General features: G+C 45.6%; 1 protein-coding gene across 1 annotated transcript; it reads left to right on the forward strand.

The window, feature by feature from the left end:
• Window positions 1-1,553: 1,553 nt before the first annotated feature.
• RAC3 (Rac family small GTPase 3) lies at window positions 1,554-18,629 on the forward strand. Its single transcript, XM_089670187.1, has 6 exons — window positions 1,554-1,712; window positions 5,596-5,667; window positions 9,183-9,300; window positions 9,722-9,784; window positions 14,399-14,558; window positions 17,770-18,629. Exons 1-6 carry the CDS (start codon window positions 1,678-1,680, stop codon window positions 17,898-17,900), a joined length of 579 nt encoding a protein of 192 aa, XP_089526313.1. The 5' UTR covers window positions 1,554-1,677; the 3' UTR covers window positions 17,901-18,629.
• The last annotated feature ends 1,695 nt before the right edge of the window (window positions 18,630-20,324 follow it).

Consider the following 20,324-nt stretch of genomic DNA (forward strand, 5'->3'; position numbering starts at 1 on the left):
GTCTCCTGCCAGGGGCAGACTGACAACTCATGGGGCCCTCGGGCAATAGGGGATCATGGGGCCCCTGTGTCCTTGCCCAAACTCAAAAAAGCCTATGAAAAAGGTACCAGCGGCATCTCATGGGGCCCCCTACTGACCCCGGGCCCTCAGGCAGTGCCCGAGTTTCCAAATGGTCAGTCCGCCCGTCTCCTGCCTTTCCACACGCATGAACTTTAATGGCCCCCCCAGTCTTAGTCCGTAGGGTTCAATATTGAGTTGGCCCCGCCCTTTGCAGCTATAACAGCTTCAACTCTTCTGGGAAGGCCGTCCACAAGGTTTAGGAGGGTGTCTATGGGAAGGTTGGACCATTCTTCCAGAAGAACATTTGTGAGGTCAGGCACTGATGTCGGGGGAGGAGGCCTGGCTCACAGTCTCCGCTCTAATTCATCCCAAAGGTGTTCTGTGGGGTTGAGGTCAGGACTCTGTGCAGGACAGTCAGGTTCCTCCACCCCAAACTGGCTCCTCCATGTCTTTATGGACCTTGCTTTGTGCACTGGTGGGCAGTCATGTTGGAACAGGAGGGAGCTATCCCCAAACTCTTCCCACAAAGTTGGGAGCATGAAATTGTCCAAAATGTCTTGGTATGCTGACGCCTTAAGAGTTCCCTTCACTGGAACTAGGGGGCCAAGCCCAACCCCTGAGAAACAACCCCACACCATAATCCCTCCTCCACCAAACTTTACACTCGGCACAATGCAGTCAGGCAAGTACCGATCTCTTGGCAACCGCCAAACCCAGACATGTCCATCGGATTGCCAGACAGAGAAGTGTGATTGGTCACTCCAGAGAACATGTCTCCACTGCTCTAGAGTCCAGTGGCGGCGTGCTTTACACCACTACATCTGACACTTTGCATTGCACTTGGTGATGTAAGGCTTGGATGCAGCTGCTCGGCCATGGAAACCCATTCCATGAAGCTCTCTATGCACTGTTGTTGTGCTAATCTGAAGGCCACATCAAGTTTGGAGGTCTTTAGCTATTGACTCTGCAGACAGTTGGCGACTTCTGCGCACTGTGCGCTTCAGCATGCGCTGACCCCGCTCTGTCATGTGACGTGGCCTACCACTTGGTGGCTGAGTTGCTGTTGTTCCCAGTTGCTTCCACTTTGTTATAATCCCACTAACAGTTGAACGTGGAATATTTAGTAGCCAGGAAATGTCACGGATGGACTTATTGCACAGGTGACAACCTATCACGGGACCACGCTTGGAGTCGCTGAGCTCCTGAGAGCGACCCATTCTTTCACCAATGTTTGTAGAAGCAGTCTGCATGCCTAGGGGATGATTGTATACACCTGTGGCCATGGAGGGGATTGGAACACCTGAATCACATGATTGAGGGCGGGACCAATACTTTGGGCAATATAGTGTAGAATTCAGGAGGAACATTCGGGGTGCAGGAAGCAGACATGGTCCTCGTGCACTCCTCTCCTCCGATCCCCCCATCTCCCAGCACTCTCGGACTCATGTGATGTATTCCCTGCACCCTGCCATGTGACCCGTCACGTGCCCCGCCTGTCGGCTCCTCCCATGTCACCGCCCCCTCCGCAGTGTGTCAGTCCTCTCCCCTCCTCCTGTCTGCTCTCCCGGCTGAGCCTGGTCTCCTCCGCCGTCCGCCTCCTCCGGTCCTGTCTGTGCCATGCAGGCCATCAAATGTGTGGTGGTGGGAGATGGGTGAGTGGCCCGGGCTGGAGCCGGGTGTGTGGCCCCCAGGGGGGTCTATGGTGATGCAGAGGCGGAGCCCCGGGGGTGATGAGCTGTATGGTTCGGTGCTGTCTCCGTACGGTGATGTCCGTGCCATGATGTGTGATCAGCATCTTCCCATCCAGCCACATTGTGTGCATCCATGACATCATCCCCCATAGACTGCCTGCATCCCTGTACACCCGCCGCATGCATCCCTGTATACCCGCCGCATGCATCCCTGTACACCACTACACCCACCGCATGCATCCCTGTATACCCGCCGCATGCATCCCTGTACACCACTACACCCACCGCATGCATCCCTGTATACCCACCGCATGCATCCCTGTACACCCGCCGCATGCATCCCTGTACACCACTACACCCACCGCATGCATCCCTGTATACCCACCGCATGCATCCCTGTACACCTGCCGCATGCATCCCTGTACACCGCTACACCCGCCGCGTGCATCCCTGTACACCGCTACACCCGCCGCATGCATCCCTGTACAACTGCCGCATGCATCCCTGCACACCACTACACCCGCAGCATGCATCCCTGCACACCGCTACACCCGCCGCATACAACCCTGTACACTGCTAAACCCGCCGCATGCATCCCTGTACACTGCTAAACCCGCCGCATGCATCCCTGTACACCTGCCGCATGCATCCTTGTACACCGCTACACCCGCCGCATGTATCCCTGTACACCCACCGCATGCATCCCTGTACACCCACCGCATGCATCCCTGTACACCGCAACACCCACCGCATGCATCCCTGTACACCCGCCGCATGCATCCCTGTACACCGCTACACCCACCGCATGCATCCCTATACACCGCTACACCCACCGCATGCATCCCTGTACACCCGCCGCATGCATCCCTGTACACCCGCCGCATGCATCCCTGTACACCGCAACACCCACCGCATGCATCCCTGTACACCCACCGCATGCATCCCTGTACACCCACCGCATGCATCCCTGTACACCGCAACACCCATCGCATGCATCCCTGTACACCGCTACACCCGCCGCATGCATCCCTGTACACCCGCCGCATGCATCCCTGTACACCGCTACACCCACCGCATGCATCCCTGTACACCGCTACACCCACCGCATGCATCCCAGTACACCGCTACACGCATCCCTGTACACCGCTACACCCACCGCATGCATCCCTGTACACCGCTACACCCACCGCATGCATCCCTGTACACCGCTACACCCGCCGCATGCATCCCTGTACACCGCTACACCCACCGCATGCATCCCTGTACACCGCTACACCCACCGCATGCATCCCTGTACACCGCTACACCCACTGCATGCATCCCTGGTACCACATATGGTACAATCTATATGACGCAAATAATCCAATCTATAACCGCTCCTTTCCAGTCCCCTCCGATTTTTACCCCCCAAAAAAAGATCAAACATTTTAGAAAAATGCACGTTCAAGTGGCTTGATTGTAAAGTCAAAATTGTAGTCCGCTTTTATTTCCAGTTATTTATTGATTATTCCATTTATTTTCAATATTTTTTTTATTAATTACTATTATTAAATAGTATTTTTTTATTCAGTTTTTTTTATTATGCACTATTATTTTTTATTAATAATTTCCTAATTATTTTTCCCTTTTTTTTGTTTTTTTATTGTAGTATTATTATTATTATTCAGTTTTTTTAATACTTTATGTATTTTTTCATTATTCAGTTTATTTTATATTCTGTTTCATTTTTTATTTTAAAATACTGTATTTGTGTATTGTTTATTTAGTTTATTAATATTCTGTCTGTTTTAATTAATATTTGATATTTTTAATAATTTTTCGTTTTATGTATTTTAACCCTATTCTTCTATATTTATTTTGGTTGATCATTGGTCCACAGGGCTGAATCTCAAAACCAGAGCAAGATTTCTATGCTCCCCAATTGGATTTTCATGGTTAGAGAAAGAAAGCTGGAATATGATTGGCTGCTGTTTAGAAATCTGGACTGAATTGTAGTTGTCAGACACAGCATGGGGTGATTTATAGAATCTGGAGTTAGAGGTGGACTGTTATCCAATCAGATTGCTTCTTTCATTAGAAAGATGTTGCTGGATTGGTTGCTAGGGGCAACAGTTCCATTTTGTTTAAATGAAGTAGCACCTACAGGTGGAACTGTTGCCCCTAGCAACCAGATCCCTGCCAGAAAGATTAAACCTGATTTGTTACTAAGGGCAACGGCATCTTTTTTTGTTAGTCGGCACAAACTGTTGCCTTTAGCAACCAGATCCCTGCCAAAAAGATTTGTTACTAAGGGCAACAGCTTTTTTTGTTTTGTTCAAATGAGCATCCTTAAAAAGCACTGTTGCTCCTAGCAACCAAATCCCTGCCAAATGATTTGTTGCTAATGGCAACAGCTTCTTTTTTTTTTGTTTTGTTCATGTCGGCACCCTTAGGAACTGTTGCCCCTAGCAACCAGATCCCTGCTAAGAAGATTTGTTACTAAGGGCAACAGCTTTTTTTGTTCACATCAGCATCCTTAAAAAGCGCTGTTGCTCCTAGCAACCAGATCCCTGCCAAATGATTTGTTGCTAAGGGCAACAGCTTTTTTGTTTTGTTCATGTCCGCACCTTTAGGAACTGTTGCCCCTAGCAACCAGATCCCTGCCAAGAGGATTTGTTACTAAGGGCAACAGCTTTTTTTTTTTTTTGTTCACATCAACATCTTTAAAAAGCACTGTTGCTCCTAGCAATGAGATCCCTACCAAATGATTTGTTGCTAAGGGCAACAGTTTTTTTTTTGTTCATGTTGGAACCATTAAGAACTGTTGCCCCCAGAAACCAGATCCCTGCCAAGAAGATTTGTTACTAAGGGCAACAGCTTTTTTTGTTCACATCAGCATCCTTAAAAAGCGCTGTTGCTCCTAGCAACCAGATCCCTGCCAAATTATTTGTTGCTAAGGGCAACAGCCTGCTTTTTTTGTTTTGTTGATGTTGGCACCCTTAGGAACTGTTGCTCCTAGCAACCAGATCCCTGCCAAATTATTTGTTGCTAAGGGCAATGCTTTTTTTTTTTTTTTTTTTTTTTTGGATGCTGGCACCCTTAGGAACTGTTGCTCCTAGCAACCAGATCCCTGCCAAATGATTTGTTACTAAGGGCAACAGCTTGCTTTTTTTTTTGTCGGCACCCTTAAAGGGAACTGTTGCTCCTAGCAACCAGATCCCTACCAAATGATTTGTTGCTAAGGGCAACAGCTTTTTTGTTTTGTTCACGTTAGCATCTTTATAAAGCACTGTTGCTCCTAGCAACCAGATCCCTACCAAATGATTTGTTGCTAAGGGCAACAGCTTTTTTTTTTTTTTTTTTTGGCACCCTTAAAGGGAACTGATGCTCCTAGCAACCAGATCCCTGCCAAAAGGATTTGTAACTAAGGGCAACAGCTATTTTTGTTTTGTTCACGTCAGCATCTTTATAAAGCACTGTTGCTCCTAGCAACCAGATCCCTACCAAATGATTTGTTGCTAAGGGCAACAGGTTATTTTTTTGTTTTGTTCACATCAGCATCCTTAAAGGACGCTGTTGCCCTTAGCAACCACATTCCCCATCTCACTTTATAGACAAAAACCTGACCGTTCGCTACGGGCATCTGCCGTTCTTTGGGTTTGGATTGCACTGCTCGGGTTTCTGTGGATTCGCTGAGACGCCTCGCCAACGTTTGTTTTGGAATGTTGCATAATGATCCTTCGCTAATTACCAGACACGAGTGATTCATCCATCATCCTTGAAATAACTGAAATGCAAAATATTCCTTAATTACGCGGCACTTTCCAGCCTGTGTGATGATGTCGTTCTCTCATTTCTCCTTCAGAGCTGTCGGGAAGACCTGCCTCCTCATCAGTTACACGACCAATGCCTTCCCTGGCGAGTACATCCCCACCGTGTGAGTACACAGAATATTGATTGCCATTTCGAGGAATCTTCCACTACAAATGTTTCCGTTAGGGGCGGATGGCGGTGAGCTGGAACACTTGCCAGCTTGTATCTCCTGTGTGCCTCAGCAGTAATATCGTTCCTCCGCAGACTCACTCCTCTTGTTGAAGCCTCCCCTACAATGGCTGCACCAAAGTGGGCGGAGTTGGGAACTTGGGGGCACGGTTCCCAGTAGACATGTACACGCTGGAAAATTTTGTTTCGTTTAGTTTTCAGATCCATTCCTTGGATCCCAATGGACCTATTCATTTTTAGAATTCGTTTCCTATCTTCGGCATTCTGTTTAATTCAGAATAGTGTTGGTTGTTAAGGAGCGGGCAGCCACTGCGTCCCTGACAACCGTGACTCATCTGCTGTTAGCAGAATATAAACAAAAAAAAGTGCCAGTTAAAGTGTAAAAAAAAAAAATAGCGTAGGAGTTTCGGCCAAAATCCATACCAGGATTCGGGTCTGGTATGGATTTTGAGGGGAACCCCGTGCCCAAATTAATTAAAAAAGAAAAAAAATGCTGTGGGGTAACGTTCCCTCAAAATCCATGCCAAAACCTTACCCAAGCATACAGGCCAGGAAAGAAAGGGGGATGAGCGTGCGGGGGCAGGGTCCCCAAAGGTCCTGGAATGGAGTGGGGGAGGGGTCCCCAAAGGTCCTGGAAAGGAGTGGGGGAGGGGTCCTGGTATGGAGTGGGGGAGGAGTCCCCAAAGGTCCTGGTATGGAGTGGGGGAGGAGTCCCCAAAGGTCCTGGTATGGAGTGGGGGAGGAGTCCCCAAAGGTCCTGGTATGGAGTGGGGGAGGAGTCCCCAAAGGTCCTGGTATGGAGTGGGGGAGGGGTCTCCAAAGGTCGTGGTATGGATTGGGGGTGGAACCCCTACGTTGTTTTTTTTTTTTTTTTTAATTTAACCGGCTGAATGACAAGTAAATGTGGGGGCAGGATGGCCCGGTGACGTCACTGGGTGACCCTGCCCCCATGTCTACTTGTCATTTGGCAAATGACATGTCCCGTGGAGAGACGTTTGCCCTCCCGGGCTGCATGCTCGGATAAGGGTCTGGTTTAAATTTTGTGGGGGGACACCTTACCATTTCTTCTTTAAATTTTGGCATGGGGTTCCCCTCGAAATCCATACCAGACCTGAAGGGGGGGGGAGGGGGGGGAGATCCCCATGCTGTTTATTTTTTTTTTTTTATCTGACAGGTGGGGGGGGGGACCCCCCATCCTGGTTGTATTTTTTTCTGACGGGGGGGGGGGGGCCGTGCTTTTTATTTTTTTTTCTGACAGGTAGGGGGACCCCCATGCTGTTTTTTTTTTTCTGACAGGTGGGGGGGGGGACCCCCATGCTGTTTATTTTTATTTTTATTTTTTTTTTCTGACAGGTGGGGGGACCCCCATGCTGGTTTTTATTTTTTTCTGACAGGTGGGGGGGGGGCCCATGCTGTTTATTTTTATTTTTTTTTTCTGACAGGTGGGGGGACCCCCATGCTGTTTTTTATTTTTTTCTGACCGGTCGGGGGGGGCCCATGCTGTTTATTTTTATTTTTTTTTTCTGACAGGTGGGGGGACCCCCATGCTGTTTTTTATATTTTTCTGACAGGTGGGGGAGGCCCATGCTGTTTATTTTTTTTTTTTTTTCTGACAGGTGGGGGGACCCCCATGCTGTTTTTTATTTTTTTCTGACCGGTCGGGGGGGGGCCCATGCTGTTTATTTTTATTTCTGACAGGTGAGGGGACCCCCATGCTGTTTTTTATTTTTTTCTGACAGGTCGGGGGGGGCCCATGCAGTTTATTTTTATTTTTTTTTCTGACAAGTTTGGGCCCCCATGCTGTTTATTTTTTTTTTTTTCTGACGTTCGGGGGGATCCCCATGCTGTTTATTTATTTTAATTGTTCTAACTGCACTTCTTTTGCTTACATTCTGCTGACAGCGGGGAATCCCACTGACAGCAGATGAGTGATGGTTGTTAAGGATGCGACGGCCACTTGCTCCTTAACAACCAGCTCTTCTCATTGAATCTGAAAACTTTGTTATAACTTTTCTAGATTCCTTCAGATTCGTCACTATGCCCATTCAGAAACTCAGATACATCTGAATCTCCGAAAACAACAAAATTTTCATCCAAAAAACGAATCTGAACAAACTGCATCGCACATGTCTAGTTCCCACATCTGGAGTCACCGAGAGATGCAAGAACATGATGATTCAGCTTACTGGCCTGCACTCAAAACTGAAATCTAGAATGATTCATTTCATTTATTTTATTAATCTCTTGGTATGATAATGCAGTTGACAGTAAATGTGGTTGCATCATGTGACCAATAGGATGATAGAATAATGAAGGGATTATTTATAAAGATGGCATATCGGAGAAGATTGTGTTTGGGCTATTTTTCATGTCTTGCTGTTAATGGGTGCACATATCAGGACAGAGGAGTGGAGATTAGTGGTGCACCGAAATAAAAATTCTGGTACGAAACCGAAAAAGAAAATTCAATATGCACTTGCCCGAAAACCGAAATGTGCAATTGTTAAAAATGAATATGTATTTTTGGGAAACAAAATACACTGATTAAAAAAAAACAATATGTACCACATTTTTTTAGTAAAATATGAAAGGGGATGTTACGGCGAGTAAATAGATACCCAACACGTAACGCTTTAAAATTGTGCACGCTCGTGGAATGGCGTGAAACTGCAGTACTTAAAAATCTCCATGGGTGATGCTTTAAAAATTTCTACAGATTAGCAATGTAAAGTTACAGAGGAGGTCTAGTGCGAAAATTATTGCTCTTGCTTTGAAGTTCGTGGCAATACCTCACGTGTGTGGTTTGAACACCGTTTACATATGTGGGCATGGCCTACATATGCTTTCGTCACTACGTGCGAGGACGGGGGCACTTTTTTTTTATTTTATCTATTTGATGTGTTTTTGGAGGTTTTTTTGCACTGTCCCTTTAAAAAAAAATTTTTGATCACTTTTATTCTTATCACAATAAATGCATACATCCCCTGTGATAGAAATAATTAGTGACAGGTCCTCTTTATGGAGAGATATGGGGTTAATCAGACCCCATATCTCTCCTCTGCAATCTAAAGCATTGGATCAAAAAAAAAAAGCATTACAGGGAAAAATAATAGCTGGAATGGGAAGTGACATTGATCTGGTCTTCCAAGGGCATAGAGATGAGTGGCGGCCATCTTTCCTGCACTCATCTCTATCGCCAGCGCCGGGATCGATGGTTTCGCAGGTAAGACTAAGAACTACCGGGCGGCGGCAAGGGGCGGGGGTTTTTCTGCACATGTATCGTTTTTTTTTTTTTTTTCGGCCAACGGCTGAAAGGGGTGTTTTCAGCCAAAATGTTTCGGCCACCGAAATTTCGGTGCATCCCTAGTGGAGATGTATATAAATATATATAACGCACTTTGTCTTTTTATTCATCATAAACTATGGACTTTGCTGACTGTACTCCCACAGATTTGACAACTATTCAGCCAATGTCATGGTGGATGGGAAGCCCGTAAACCTGGGACTCTGGGATACTGCTGGTCAAGAAGACTACGATAGACTGAGACCTCTCTCCTACCCTCAGACGGTGAGTGAGGCGCATATATATATATATATATATATATATATATATATATATATATATATATATATATATATATATATATATATATATATATATAGAGATAGATAGATAGATAGATAGATAGATAGAGAGATTGATTGTGTGGCACAGCGGTGACGAAGGCATTGGAGGAGCCATATTGGAATGCCCAGCTGATGTTGGCATATTGCTGGCATTGGACTGTTGGATGTCAGTTTATACAAGTTTGTTTCATGTGTTTATTATTCCACTTTTATGTACAGTGTATGCTTTCCATTCATTTTCTATTCATTTTTATTTATTTGCGGTGAAGCGCGGCACTTATTTAGAGGTATATTTTAGCTGTGTGTCTAGAGTTCAGATTTAACCTGTACAGGTAACTCATATCTTGCATTTTTTTTTCCAGGATGTTTTCCTGATTTGCTTCTCCCTTGTCAGTCCAGCGTCATTCGAAAACGTCAGAGCAAAGGTAACAAGGCCAGCCTTCCCATTGGACACCTTATATACTGCAAGGCTCAGTGGTGAAATGGTTAATGCAACCAGCTGCTTGTCATTGTTTTGAACAGGCTGCCGGCACAGGACTACATGGAACATAGTTACATAGTTAGTCTGCCTGAAAAAAGACAAAAGTCCATCCAGCTCAACCGTTAAAAAAAAAAAGTTATAATCCTACACCCACAGTTGATCCAGAGGAAGGAAAAAAAACCCAGCAAAGCATGATCCAATTTGCTCCTGCAGGGAAAAAATTCCTTCTTGATCCCCCGAGAGGCAATCAGATATTCCCTGGATCCACTTTACCTCTAAATGTTAGTATCCAGTTATATTCTGTGTATCCAAGAAAGAATCCAGGACTTTCCTACAGCAATCCACTGAGCTGGCCACAACCAACTCTTGAGGGAGTCTATTCCACATTTTCACAGCTCTCACTGTGAAGAAACCTTTCCATGTTTGGAGATTAAATTTCTTTTTCTCCAGACGTAAAGAGTGCCCCCTTGTCCTCTGTGATGACCTCAGGGTGAATAACTCTACACCGAGTTCACTATATGAACCACTGATGTATTTATACATGGAGATCATATCCCCCCCTTATGTATTATACATGGAGATCATATCCCCCCTTATGTATTATACATAGAGATCATATCCCCCTTATGTATTATACATGGAGATCATATCCCCCCTTATGTATTATACATGGAGATCATATCCCCCCCTTATGTATTATACATGGAGATCATATCCCCCTTATGTATTATACATGGTGATCATATCCCCCCTTATGTATTATACATGGTGATCATATCCCCTCTTATGTATTATACATGGTGATCGTATCCCCCCTTATGTATTATACATGGAGATCGTATCCCCCCTTATGTATTATACATGGTGATCGTATCCCCCCTTATGTATTATACATGGTGATCATATCCCCCCTTATGTATTATACAAGGAGATCATATCCCCCCTTATGTATTATACATGGTGATCATATCCCCCCTTATGTATTATACATGGAGATCGTATCCCCCCTTATGTATTATACATGGAGATCGTATCCCCCCTTATGTATTATACATGGTGATCGTATCCCCCCTTATGTATTATACATGGTGATCGTATCCCCTCTTATGTATTATACATGGTGATCGTATCCCCCCTTATGTATTATACATGGAGATCGTATCCCCCCTTATGTATTATACATGGTGATCGTATCCCCCCTTATGTATTATACATGGTGATCGTATCCCCCCTTATGTATTATACATGGTGATCATATCCCCCCTTATGTATTATACATGGTGATCATATCCCCCCCCTTATGTATTATACATGGTGATCATATCCCCCCTTATGTATAATACATGGTGATCATATCCCCCCTTATGTATTATACATGGAGATCATATCCCTCTTATGTATTATACATGGAGATCATATCCCCCCTTATGTATTATACATGGAGATCATATCCCCCCTTATGTATTATACATGGAGATCATATCCCCCCTTATGTATTATACATGGAGATCATATCCCCCCTTATGTATTATACATGGAGATCATATCCCCCCTTATGTATTATACATGGTGATCATATCCCCCCCCTTATGTATTATACAAGGAGATCATATCCCCCTTATGTATTATACATGGAGATCATATCCCCCCCTTATGTATTATACATGGAGATCATATCCCCCCTTATGTATTATACATGGAGATCATACCCCCCCTTATGTATTATACATGGAGATCATATCCCCCCCTTATGTATTATACATGGAGATCATATCCCCCCCTTATGTATTATACATGGTGATCATATCCCCCCTTATGTATTATACATGGAGATCATATCCCCCCCTTATGTATTATACATGGTGATCATATCCCCCTTATGTATTATACATGGAGATCATATCCCCCTTATGTATTATACATGGAGATCATATCCCCCTTATGTATTATACATGGAGATCATATCCCCCCCTTATGTATTATACATGGCGATCATATCCCCCCTTATGTATTATACATGGCGATCATATCCCCCCTTATGTATTATACATGGCGATCATATCCCCCCTTATGTATTATACATGGAGATCATATCCCCCCCTTATGTATTATACATGGAGATCATATCCCCCCCTTATGTATTATACATGGAGATCATATCCCCCCTTATGTATTACACATGGAGATCATATCCCCCCTTATGTGTTATACATATTGATCATATCCCCCCTTTATCTCCTCTTCTCAAGAGAGAATAAATTCAGTCCCTCTAATTTTTCCTCATAGCTGAGCTCCTCCATGCCTCTTCTCAGTTTGGTTGCCCTTCTCTGTACTTTCTCCAGTTCCCCAATGTTCTGTTTGTGAATTGGTGCCCAAAACTGAACTGCATATTCCAGATGAGGTCTTACTAATGATTTGTACCGGGGAAATGATATCTCTCTCTCTGGAGTCTATACCTAGGATTTTGCTCGGTTCAGAACCCGCAGCTTCGCATTGCTGCCATTATTAAGCTCACATTGCAAGTATGACTTGTGTAACAAATGTAAATGCTATGTTTCCCACGAAAGTGGATTTACCCCGTAAATAACCAGAAGCTCCCTTTTCATTTGTTGCTGGCTCTTGAGTCGTGAACTATAGTGTCCAGTAGCTTTAAATCTAACTCAACCTATTTGGTTTTGGCTAGTGTGGGAAAATTTGTTTTAAAAAGTGGGCAAGCTTAGAAAGCTACATAATGGTAAATAGCCCGTATTCCTCCTGATGCAAGCAGAGGGCTGGCCATTGGGAGAAGTTATGCAAACACCTTGATAGGTGTCAGTCTGGAGGAGTGGGGATTCCTAGGCAGGCTGTATGTGGACGATACTGAGCATCTACCATTAAATGAACTGAAATCCAATGAATGAAAAGGGGTGGGCCGGGGACAAGCAGGCTTGGGAGAAAAGTGCTACATGATGCCGGATGTCCACCAGCCAGGAAATAAGGCAGGCTCTATCTGACTTGCACCAGACAAAGTCACTTAGATCCCGCAAGGTCCTTATCTGACTGTTGGTTGAGCAATAGCTGAAGCTCTTCACCATGTCTGTGTGTTTTGGGCACGAACTACAACCACATGGTTTGCCATTTGTGCTAACTAGCAGGTGCGCTTATAGTGAATGCAGGGTCCTGGGTTTAGTAACACTTTATCTGGTCTCCCCGGACCCTGCATTTACTATATCTGGTCTCCCCAGACCCTGAATTTACTATATCCGGTCTCCCCGGACCCTGCATTTACTATATCCGGTCTCCCCTGGACCCTGCACTTACTATATCCGGTCTCCCCGGACCCTGAATTTACTATATCCGGTCTCCCCGGACCCTGCATTCACTATATCCGGTCTCCCCGGACCCTGCATTCACTATATCCGGTCTCCCCGGACCCCGCACTCACTATATCCGGTCTCCCCGGACCCCGCACTCACTATATCCGGTCTCCCCGGACCCCGCACTCACTATATCCGGTCTCCCCGGACCCCGCACTCACTATATCCGGTCTCCCCGGACCCCGCACTCACTATATCCGGTCTCCCCGGACCCCGCACTCACTATATCCGGTCTCCCCGGACCCCGCACTCACTATATCCGGTCTCCCCGGACCCCGCACTCACTATATCCGGTCTCCCCGGACCCCGCACTCACTATATCCGGTCTCCCCGGACCCCGCACTCACTATATCCGGTCTCCCCGGACCCCGCACTCACTATATCCGGTCTCCCCGGACCCCGCACTCACTATATCCGGTCTCCCCGGACCCCGCACTCACTATATCCGGTCTCCCCGGACCCCGCACTCACTATATCCGGTCTCCCCGGACCCCGCACTCACTATATCTTGTCTCCCCGGACCCAGCATTCACTATATCCTGTCTCCCCGGACCCAGCATTCACTATATCCGGTCCCCCAGGACCCTGCATTCACTATATCGGGTCCCCCAGGACCCTGCATTCACTATATCCGGTCTCCCAGGACCCTGCATTCACTATATCTGGTCTCCCACAGTACACACAACATGGAAATGTAATTATTTTAGAAAATATAAACTGCTAAATACCTTTTCTCATCAGTTAGAGCAGTCTTGTGACTTATATCAGTGCCTGGATGAGCACTAGTTAATCTTGTAGGAGGAGCTTTCATTCTCCCGATTATCCTATGAGGCTGCAGGACCCCTGACCTTCTGTCTGGACAGCGCTGATTGGCCCTGTGCTGATCACATGCACTCTCCCAAAAAAAAAACTCTAGCAATACACACCATTCTGAGTATGTGCAGAGTGTCTTCTAGAGCTCTGCCCTGTCAGCAGATGGATTGGGGACAGTAGAAGGGGAGGATCAGAGGAGACAGGATCAAACAGCCTTTTTTACACAATGCTGAGGATTAACCCCTTAGGTTCCACAGTGAGTATAACAAGCATGCTTTACTGCATCTACAGACTGATTGTACTATTGTGAGTTTAGTAACAGTTTCATTAAACAGCCATTGGTAAGAAATGTGAAAAAGGAAGTTCAACGCAATATGTTTTGTATTTAGTGGTACCCAGAAGTACGACACCACTGCCCCAACACCCCCATCATATTAGTGGGCACAAAACTGGACTTGAGAGATGACAAGGACACCATTGAACGGCTGAGGGACAAGAGGTTGTCACCAATTACATATCCTCAGGGTCTGGCTATGGCCCGAGAAATAGGTAAGACAGAGCACAACTCCTTCCCTTTATATAAACTGCTAGATTCTTAGCGGATCAGATGTGTTTTAGTGTCTTTACTATTCGTATTGTTTTCATTGGCTTTGCCTGCAGTATATGTCGTTATCTTGCCTCTTGTGATAGGCCTGCTTTAGTTACTTCTCAATGGGTGGACCTCTTAGGATGTCCCGGGAGGGAAGTGGTTATATTGGGATTATGTCTGCATCTGCAGGCATCATCCCGGTGTCTGAATTTTTAGTTGGCGATTTCCTCATAAGCAGAAGTGATTTGAGTGGCTGAACACTTCTGCAGACGGAGGAAGGGGGGTGCGCAGTCATGTTGGGACAGGAAGGGGCCATCACCAAACTCTTCCCACAAAGTTGGGAGCATGAAATTGTCCAACATGTCTTGGTATGCTGACATCTTAAGAGTCCCTTCACTGGAACTAGGGGGCCAAGCCCAACCCCTGAAAAACAACCCCACACCATAATCCCCCCTTCACCAAACTTTACACTTGGTGCAATGCAGTCAGGCAAGTACCGTTCTCCTGGCAACCGCCAAACCCAGACACATCCATCGGATTGCCAGACAAAGAAGAATGATTGGTCACTCCAGAGAACACATCTCCAGTGCTCTAGAGTCCAGTGGCGGCGTGCTTTACACCACAGCATCCGACGCTTTGCATTGCACTTGGTGATGTAAAGCTTGGATGCAGCTGCTCGGCCATGGAAACCCATTCCATGAAGCTCTCTACGCCCTGTTGTTGTGCTAATCTGAAGGCCACACCAAGTTTGGAGGTCTTTAGCTATTGGCTCTGCAGACAGTTGGTGACTTCTGCGCACTGTGCGCTTCAGCATGCGCTGACCCCGCTCTGTCATGTGACGTGGCCTACCACTTGGTGGCTGAGTTGCTGTTGTTCCCAGTTGCTTCCACTTTGTTATAATCCCACTAACAGTTGAGCGTGGAATATTTAGTAGCCAGGAAATGTCACGGATGGACTTATTGCACAGGTGACAACCTATCACGGGACCACGCTTGGAGTCACTGAGCTCCTGAGAGCGACCCATTCTTTCACCAATGTTTGTAGAAGCAGTCTGCATGCCTAGGGGGTGATTTTATACACCTGTGACCATGGAGGTGATTGGAACACCTGAATCACATGATTTGGAGGGCGGGGCCAATATTTTTGGCAATATAGTGTAAGTAAAGCACTGTGTAAATTGACGGAGCTATACAAGTACCTATAAAAATAAAACATTTAGAAAAAAAGTATTAAATAATAAAAATTTTAAATTTGAAGTGCCCCCCCCCATGCTTATGCATAAATGTAAATGAATACTTACATAAACTGTGATCATACCACACTTGTGAGGTATCATTACAAACATCAGAGTGAGAGCAATAATTTTTGCTCCAGGTCTCCTGTGTAACTCTCTAGTGGTAACCTCTGAAGGCTTTTGAAGCTTCACCTATAGAGATTTTTAGGTGCCTTAATTTGGTGTTCTTCCGCAGGCATATTCATTTTTAAAGCAGGACATATTGGGTATCTATTTACTCGATGTAACATCATCTTTTATAGTATAAACAATTTGGTATTATATAGTGTTTGAGTGAAATATTGAAAAACCCCTGCCCATATACCGTGAGACATCGGGAATTGCAACACCCACCATTTTATTTTCTAGGGCCTCTAAGTAGTTATGTAGCAAAAAGAATTATGATTTTTTTTTTTTTTTTTAACATGTAGGAGAGATTTGTCAGAATTGGCCTGGTAGGCAAGTAGTTGGACAATGGGGTTGATTTATTTAAAGGCAAATAGACTTACAAGTGCAGTTGCTCCAGAGCTTAGTAAATGGGAAGCTTTCATCCAATCATGTGCAAGCAAAAATGCTGTTTTTGTTTTTTAATATTCCTTGCATGTGATTGGGTATTGTTTGCAAAGTGAAACTTTACCTCATTTACTAAGCTCTGAGAGCAACTGAACTTGCAAAGTGTATTGTCTCTTTAACCTCCCTGGCGGTATTTCCGAGTGTAGCTCCGGGTTAACTTTCAGTACCAGAGCTGGTAACCCCGAGCTACACTCAGAAATACTCTGCAGCGCTTCTCCGGTGATCCCTGTTTAACTTACCTTGTCCTGCACTCCCGCAATGTCCCCCCTGCAGCGTCCCCAGCAATGTCCTCCGGCCGATGCCGGCATCCGTCTTCTGGGTTCCGTTCCCTGCGAGCGTCGGGACGTACGGGGGGGGAAACTGGCGGGAAATTCAAAAATGTCAAAAAGTGACATTCACTCAATACACTAAAATCTGATAGTATTCCATTACTGTATCAAACCATTTCACATACATTTTGTTCCGAGTGCTTTGTCCGGCGGCCCGCCTGCATTTTTACTGTTCTTTCTGCCTGGAAACTGAGAAATGTCCATGGCGTCCAAAAAGCGTCCCTTTAGGTCAAAATAGGTTTTAGACCGGCTAGAGAACAGCGATAGTAAATCAGAACCACTTGCAGAATTGAGTGATAATGATTCGTGGGGGAAATTCATCATCAGACACTGAAAACGATTCTGCGACTGAGCTCAGCGATGTGTGAACTTGGCGCTATATTTCAAATTTCAGTGTTTTTGGTTTGATTATATTATTGAATTAAATGTATTATTTTTTATGATTAATTATTATAGTATAATTTATAATTTTGTGTTTCAAATTTTATCATACCCGGGATGTTTACTAGACTTTTGTTCAGACAGATTTCAGTGAGTTGTTCCTAAGAATTACAGGCCTACAGTAAAAAACAACATATTTCCATTGAAAATAATGTACCGCTTTGAGCGCAGAAATACTGACATAATCAGACCGCTAGGGAGGCTACAGAAATACTGAGTACTGTGAGAAATAGGGAGGTTGACCATTGCTGACCCTTTTCTGAAAATGCCGGTTACCTGGCTCTTGTATTGTCCCTCTGGGAAGTCCCTGACCCAGCAAAAGAAGGCAGATCAGAACAGTTGGAGGAAGATCGGAGGTCCATATATATGTACTTGTTCCTGCTCAGTACAGTATGGAAACCAGAGAGCTGGCATTTTCAGTAGGCTTGGTAATGGCCGCTTCCATATTTATCTTCAGCTAATGAGCCCCACTGCCCTTCATACATATATGTATATAGCAGTCCCGTGTTGTGTTTCTCACCGAGGTCTAATGAGCTTTCCTCTTTTTTGCACAAGGCTCTGTCAAGTACCTGGAGTGTTCGGCTCTCACCCAACGTGGCTTGAAGACCGTCTTTGACGAGGCCATCCGTGCCGTTCTCTGCCCTCCACCCGTCAAGCGGCCCGGCAAGAAATGCACTGTGTTCTGAGCCCCCGCACCGGTCGGAGAGCTGGACCAAAGTCATACCATCTCTTTTCCAAAGACGTGAAGCCCCACCAAAAGGGCGGTGTGGGGCGGACGGAGACCCCGCAGATGTTTTCCGTGGTTTAGTGTTTTGTGAATGTACGGAGCATGGGGTGGGAGGGGGTTGGGTGACGCAGCAAAACGCACGGGCGGAGGGCAAGTGCTTCCTCTGCACTGAGAAGACCGCACCTCCTGGCAAGGGGCGATGGGTCTAGACTCGTGTGTGACCCCTCCGCATGAGTACGTGTTAATGCTAACAGCGATAACCGACACTGTGTGTGCGCATGTGGCACAGCGGTCCCAGTCCTGGGGAAGATCTTACAAGGACTGGTCCACCACCCAAAACTGAACTACTGCTATTATGGGTGGAGGGTAGACTTGCCTGTGTTATGGTGCTTTAATAATCGCTGGCCATCTTACCTTTCTATTGCATGGGGATCGTGTCTGGTTTTCATGTCCTGTGTCCTGGTTTCCAACATTTTTGTGAACTCTGTAGTTGATGTTTTAATATTCGGTATTAACGTGTTAAGTATCTTTAACGCCTTTGTTGAGTTTTTGGTGCTTTAAGACGCTGACGGAGGAGAACGTGAAAGAGAACAGCTGTTCCCATAGGAGGGGCGCGCTTTAATAACCAGAGGTGTATTTCAAATAACATTTTGTTTAAAAAAAAAAAAAAAGTGTCTTTTTGATTTTACCGTCGCTTTGCCTGTAATCATGTGTGAAGTTTACACCATCTGCCATACGATTGGTGGATTGATACCGACTTCAGCCTAAGAGTGGAAAAGGAGAGGAATCTTTGTCAGGTGGGTTTGTGTCCCCAGTGGGGCGATTTATTGATTTTCTATTATGTCACCAGGACAGGAAGTGTGGGGAGGAAATGTAAAAGGACCCCAAGGCTGGTGACTGACAGACATTGAGATCAAGAGCCGCAGTGCTAAAAGGTTATGAAATATGAAAATTGCCATCATGCAAAGCAATTAAACTGCATCCGGAATTGTTTTCTATTCTGAATAGCATTAAAACCCGTCAGGTTTTTTCTGCTGTCTGTATCCCAAGTGGGGGGGGTTTCTTGACTTCTTAAGTGGGGAGAATCCAGGGACTGACTGACCATTTGGAAACGTGGGCACTGCCCGAGGGCCCAGGTTCAGTAGGGGGCCCCATGAGATGCCCCTGGTACCTTTTTCATAGGCTTTTTTGAGTTTGAACAAGGACACATAGGCCCCATGACCCCCTATTTCCCGGGGGCCCCATGAGTTGCCAGTCCACCCTGGGAGAATCTCTCCAGTTAGGACACAAATTTAATGTACCTTTTTAAAGTGGTTGAAAATCCTCTGACATGAAATATGAACAAAGCATGTCCCCTTTATAGTGTGTAATTGTCTCAGTTAAGAGCACTAAGTGTCATTCCTGTCTACTGGCAGCATGAATCACTTCTGACAAGTTTTCCTGACACCAAGAGAAAAAAAGTGACGGGAGGGATCTCCAGCACACAGCCTGTGATTGATAGCCTCAGCTCTGTTCCTGTGCGAAGGGGGGGGGTGTGTCCCTTCTCTCCAATCAGCTCTCAGAGCTCTTCTTACTGAGCACTGCAGTGTGTAACTATAGCTCTCCGTCCCCCTTTTTTTTTTCTGAATGCTCAAGCAAGCTTTATAAGTTCAGCACTTTGAATAGATGAAAAAAATGTAGATAAACAGGTACAACTTATGTAGGAAGATAGGTTTAAGCTCTGTGTATCACCTGAAGCCAGTCATTGGGTATATGTAAGGGTTCACAACCACTTGCTCTCCTGAGGATTTACCCCTCCCCCCTCGACCAGGCCATTTTTTGCATTATGGCGCTACCTTAACCACTTGGCGCCTAGCCTATAGTCAAATGATGGCCGGGCGTCATATGACGTCCGTCCCGGATCGCGCTTTGCCTGTGCCTGCAGGGCCGCACTGTGGCGGGATCTTTCACCGGCCGTGTACCTCGGACACTAATACCATAGATGGGGCATTGTTCACTTCCACTGACACCACAACATTTTCTACTTCCACTGGCCAAAGTCTGGCCCCCTTAAAGTCTGAAGGACAGAAAACTGGCCCTTTGGTTAGAACGTTTGGAGAGCCCTGCTATATACAGTACATCTGAAATGTTACAGCTGTAAGGTCTCTTCCATGATGAGGTATATATTATTGATGTACAGAATGATAATGAATAGCTGCAAATGGGCTTCATCGCCAAATGTACTTTACACTTTCAGCTCTGGGGTCAGACTTCCATGGGTGATGAGTAACCAAAGTTAATATTCATACTTAGACTAACACCAGAAAAGATTTTTTTGGATTGAGGGGGAAGAGTTGAAGCTGAAGATTGACCTGCTTATATTTTGCCTTCCCTAGTTCTTTCT

This window comes from Staurois parvus, unplaced genomic scaffold, assembly GCF_062004578.1.
Source record: "Staurois parvus isolate SC_StPar_1 unplaced genomic scaffold, SC_StPar_1.0 ptg000003l, whole genome shotgun sequence".
NCBI lineage: Eukaryota > Metazoa > Chordata > Amphibia > Anura > Ranidae > Staurois > Staurois parvus.

What these genes read in the sequence shown, in the direction of transcription:
- RAC3 (XM_089670187.1), top strand. Translation starts at nt 1,678, where the DNA reads ATGCAGGCCATCAAATGTGTGGTGGTGGGAGATGG. An exon ending in TGTGTGGTGGTGGGAGATGG is followed by an intron (nt 1,713 to 5,595) that starts GTGAGTGGCCCG and finishes TTTCTCCTTCAG; the next exon opens with AGCTGTCGGGAAGACCTGCC. An exon ending in CTCTCTCCTACCCTCAGACG is followed by an intron (nt 9,301 to 9,721) that starts GTGAGTGAGGCG and finishes TTTTTTTTCCAG; the next exon opens with GATGTTTTCCTGATTTGCTT.